Below are 5066 nucleotides of genomic sequence, written 5' to 3'. Positions count from 1 at the left end.
GAAAATAGTTGTTAAATGAAGTCTGCAGTTCTATCGTGATTTGTAAAGTCCAACCTCTCCGGTAAACGCTTGAGCCTCTTCCAGTTGTTTGCTGCAGCACAAATGCCCAAACCTTTTCCAAGTTAAAGGTAAAATTAGTTTAAATATTACTGGTTGTCTGCAAGGGCGAGGCACTGAGCAATTGCAAATCCTATTAACTTCAGAACAGGGCCTCGTACAAAATTGTCTGAGGGATCTCAGATGATTGTAAAGTGCTTAGATACCATCATTGGCATAGTAAAGGTAATCACAAGGAATTGCACTTTACTCATTTCTAATTTGGTCAATATTGCATTCAACCACTTCTCAGATACCTGACAGGTGAATTAACTTTTCTTTGTTATCTACTGCTACATCACTACATACTACAGTGATGGGCACGGTACAAACAGATTGGTGGTCGGGAAGAGGAGAGATCTACTGGAATGACCCTTCTGGGTGTTGAGGATTTCCAGTGAAGTGAGGAATGATCTCAACCTCTACTAAAGAAAAATAGAGGAAGTGGGGAAAGACTTTGATATCTCAGACCCCTTTTCTGGGTACATAGAAGGTAGGGTAGGGTAGGGTAGGGTAGGGTAGGGTAGGGTAGGGTAGGGTAGGGTAGGGGGGAAAATGAATGTACATCTCTGTGGGCTCTGACCAGACTTTGGCAATGAATCCAGATTTTGTCACGTTTCTGTGGATTGGCAATCTTTCCAGGAAAATGGCATGCAACAGACGAAAGGCATCCTGAAGTCACTCAGAGATGATGCCCAGCAGAGCCACAGATCACTCAAGCAGCAAACAGCATGGCTTAAAGAGTAGGAACAAGAAGGTATCACAAACAAAACAGCCTTCCCTTTCCCCAAACCACTTTTCTATTGAAACCACTAACTCTTAAAGAGTTTACTAGCCCTCTAGAAATGAGGGCAGGTAATTGCAACGTTACTCACAGGATTCAAGATCAAGTTTACCACACTTAACTCAGAAGAAAAGCCAGTTATGATGGCTCAACTCACTGGAGATACTGTAATATGTAATGAAAATATACTTTTAAAAAAGAAAGAAAGGAAGAAAGAAAAAAACAGTTTTTGATAAGCAGTTCTAGAAGTCCAGGTCATCCTGGTCAATCTCATCAGAGTCTTCTTTCTTTTTAGAATCCTGAACGTCATCGGTATGTTCAGCCTCCTTTGGATCTGCACCTTCAGCATCTGCCTGGTCCTCATCTCCTAAAGGATCAGTGCATGAAGATGCTTTGTCCTCTTCTTCGTCACTGTCAGGATACATCTGTGAGGGTTTGCTGCTCTCATTACTTTGAACCTCTCCGTTGGAGTGGTTGTTCATGGGGTTGTTGTCATCTTCGCATTCCTCTTCACTTTCATCTTCAGACCCCTTCTGGGATTGCTGTGAGAAGTTTCTCATGGAAGAAAAACAAGAAAAGGCGACTGCTTTGTTCAGAGTCTTTAGCCATTTGCTGTTTTTTTTGCATTTGGCCTTTGAGGCTTTCTCAGAAATCTTGTTGTTGCCTTTGTCTTTGTGTTTTTCATGTGCCTTGTCAGGGTCATCACTGGTAGGTTCCTCATCATTCTCATCATATTTGTCAGCTCCTTCACTGTTGTTTTCCTCCTCAGCTGAACATGCCTCATCTTTTGACTCTGGATTTTCATCTTCCACTGCCTCAGCTTCATCCTGCTCAGCTTTCTCACTTCCTTCTGTACCATCTCCTTCAGGACTGTTGTCAGTTCCAGAGCCATCAGCATCTCCTCTGCATTTGGATGTCTCTTCCTCATCATCAGCCCCAATGTCCTCATCCTCTGGCTCCTCTGCTTCTTCAGCTTCATTGTCAGCTTCATCTTCAGCTTTGGACTTCTCTTCAGCCTCCTGCTCTTCTTTCTGAGTTTCTTCTTCTTGCTCTTCCTCTTCCTCATTTGCTTCCTCTTTCTCTTCCTTTGTTTCTTCCTCATCTTTTGCTCCCTCTTTTTCCTCTTTTGCTTCTTCCTCCTCCTCTTTTGGGTTTTCTTCCTCTTCTTCCACTTCCTGCTCCTCTTGTTTTGTTTCTTCCTCATCTGCTTTTGCTTCCTCTTCCTCCTTTGTTAGTTCTTCCTCTTCTTGCACTTCTTCCTCCTCATCTTTTGTTCCTTCTTCCTCCTCCTTCATGTCTTCCTCCTCATCTTTTGTTCCTTCTTCCTCCTCCTTCATGTCTTCCTCCTCATCTTTTGTTCCTTCTTCCTCCTCCTTCATGTCTTCCTCCTCATCTTTTGTTCCTTCTTCCTCCTCCTTCATGTCTTCCTCCTCATCTTTTGTTCCTTCTTCCTCCTCCTTCATGTCTTCCTCCTCATCTTTTGTTCCTTCTTCCTCCTCCTTCATGTCTTCCTCCTCATCTTTTGTTCCTTCTTCCTCCTCCTTCATGTCTTCCTCCTCATCTTTTGTTCCTTCCTCCTCCTTCATGTCTTCCTCTTTTTCTTTTGTTTCTTCCTCCTCCACCTCTTTTATTTCTTCCTCCTTCACTTCCTCTTCCTCCTCCTCTTTCTCCTTCTCCTCTTTTATTTCCTCTTCCTCCTTTGTTTCTTCTGCTGCTTCCTCTTTTACTTCCTCATCTTCTTTCTCTTTTGTTTCTCCCTCTGCCTCCTCTTCTTCTGCCTTCATAATTTCTTCTTCCTCTTTCTCTTCTTCCTCCTCTTTTGCTTCCTCTTCTTCTTCTCTTTCTTTCATTTCTTCCCCCACCTCTTCTGCTTCTTCCTTTTCTTCTTCTTTGGTTTCTTCATCTTTAACCTCATCCTCCTTCTCACAGTTTTGACTCTCTGATATTTCAGGTCCTTCTCCATCTCCGTTCAACATTGAGCTGCCCACTTTATTTAATTCTGGCTCCTTTTCTTCATTGCCCTCCACTTCCATTTCAGTTGGCTGAAGTTCACCCTCATCATTCTCCTCGTTTGGATTGCTGTTTGCTGCTGCTTCTTTGACAGAACTGCTGGGAATTGTTTTGATGTCCTGGGCTGCTTCTGAGACACAGGCTTCCTCATTATCATTTTTCTTCAACCTCAGGATTTGCTGTAAATCAAATGCTTTCATGACTGGGGCATTGGTGGCCACCACTGGGTTTCTTGTGGGCTTGGAAGCCATTTTTTTCCTCGCACAAGAGTTACATGGGCAGTATTCCTCCTCACTTGTTTGTTTACTAATACTGGCCTCAAAAGTTGCACTAAATGCTGTATCTTCATCTATATCTATATCAAATGATAAGTCTGATGTGTCCCCTAGCCTACTCTGGGTTCCATTCTTGTCACTGAAGAGTGACTTTTTATGCATAGTCTGCAATCGCCGTCTCCTCTGCTCAGTTTGGAATGTTGTCTCGCGCTTGAGTGGTTCATCTGGCGGTCTTGGTGTCTTCTTCCCTGCTCTGGTTTTGATCTTCCTCAGCTCCTTCTCTATACTTTTTTGTATCCTTTTACTCACTTCCTCCTTCAGCTCCAGTATCATCTCATCCATCTGCTGGTTGTTCTGCAGGTTCCACCTGACTTTGAGCTCATTCATGGCACTGACATAGTGAGCCATGAACTCTTTCTCGATTTTCTTGAGCAGTCTCAGGACCCAGACTGGATCTGGATCCCTTGAGTTTTGCTGGACAAGGGATGTGCCCACACTGGTGGCGATATCGACTTTGGGCTCTGGGTCATTTGGAGACTCTTTTTCAAGCTGCTCTTCCAAATCAGCTTTCAGTTCTGTCCCACAATCAACATCATTGACATTTGTATCATCAGTAGTGGCTAGCTGATCAGCTTTCTCTTCAAGATTTTCTTTTGGGAGTTCATCATTCACAGCTTCAGCTTCTTCTTGTTCTCCATTTTCAGCTAGTTTGCAGTTTTCTTCATTTTCATTTTCTCTCCCTTCCTCCTGACCATTTTCACAATTACTACACTGATCCTCCTTATTCTCTTCTGCCTCCTGAATTAGAGAGTCCTCTCTAGTAGACTGTGCTTTTTCCTCACCTTTGGATTTTGAGCAGGCTGTTGAAGGTCGGGATGACTGCTCTTCCTCTTTACTTTGCTCCTCAGCCTCAGTCAGTTCAGTTCCAGTCTCTACATTTTCGACTTGTCCAGCTGATTTGAATTCAGCGGTTTTCTGTGCCGTTAAAGTGCAGTTCCTGGCACCAGCTGTAATCTCTTCTCCTGAGCCATCAGAACCACTGCTAACATCAACCCCAGAGGAGGACATAGGAGTGAAGTCATTATCTACAGATTTTGGGGCTTTAAATGCAGAGGCTGTCTTTGCCTGCTCACTTGCCTCTTGACCTGAACTTGGACCACTTTTTTCAGCTGTGCATCCAAACCACAGGGCTTGAAAAATATTTAGCAGCTCCATATACCTTGGTTTATTCAAAAGTTTTGATTTATCTGATGGATCTTCTGACTCTTCATCAAGGAGTTGGAGACTGGCAAGACAAGTAATCAAAATGTTGGCAGAGTTACTCAGTTTTCTCCCCATAGTGGGGGACACTTCAGGCAAACTGTTTGATCGGTCAAATTTTGTTTCATGTTTTGAACTGAGCAAGGCCTTCATGATCTGGACTGAAGTCTGGACAGAGGTTGGCAAATCTCTTCTGTTGTTATTTTGGCTGGATGTAACTGACTGGCTGCATTCTGCCTGGTCAGCCTTGGCAGCTTCGGAAACAACCTCAGAGATTTGTTCCTGATTCACGCATTCTTCAGCCTCTTCATTAATAGCAGTGCCTTCTGCTGCCTCTTTTCCCACTTCATCCTTTGTCTCATTTTCAGCCTCCTCCACATTCTTTTTCCCATCTTTTTCATCCTCTGAGATTTCCTCGGCATTTGTACAGCATGATACCTCAGTGGTTGCCCCTACACATTCCTCTTCTGCATCGTCCTCCATTTCATATTTCATAAGCAATGTTTCTGAAGGGATTTTACTCAGCCATTCTTGCACAACTTCTTCTGGAGATGTATTTGGTAGAGTAGATGGCATTAAATCACTCCCTTCCTCCTGCACGTCTGTGCCTTCTAACTCTTCCTCCACTTCTCTGTTGCAAG

At 43.6% G+C, this 5066-nt stretch overlaps 1 protein-coding gene across 1 annotated transcript in view; it reads right to left on the bottom strand.

Moving 5' to 3' along the window:
• Nucleotides 1–1122: 1122 nt before the first annotated feature.
• The window catches only part of RP1L1 (retinitis pigmentosa 1-like 1), a 27855-nt gene continuing 23911 nt past the window's right edge, over nucleotides 1123–5066 (bottom strand). The window contains exons 4-7 of the mRNA XM_009580108.1: nucleotides 2791–5056; nucleotides 2599–2649; nucleotides 2017–2097; nucleotides 1123–1935 (exon numbers count right to left, since the gene is read on the bottom strand). Of these exons, the coding sequence (XP_009578403.1) occupies nucleotides 1123–1935; nucleotides 2017–2097; nucleotides 2599–2649; nucleotides 2791–5056 (3211 nt within the window). The remainder of the gene's footprint in view (nucleotides 1936–2016; nucleotides 2098–2598; nucleotides 2650–2790; nucleotides 5057–5066) is intronic.

Source organism: Fulmarus glacialis, unplaced genomic scaffold (assembly GCF_000690835.1).
Source record: "Fulmarus glacialis isolate BGI_N327 unplaced genomic scaffold, ASM69083v1 scaffold2536, whole genome shotgun sequence".
Classification (NCBI taxonomy): domain Eukaryota; kingdom Metazoa; phylum Chordata; class Aves; order Procellariiformes; family Procellariidae; genus Fulmarus; species Fulmarus glacialis.
Note: the sequence above shows the minus strand (reverse complement) of the source record. Positions and strands in the feature narration are given on the sequence as shown.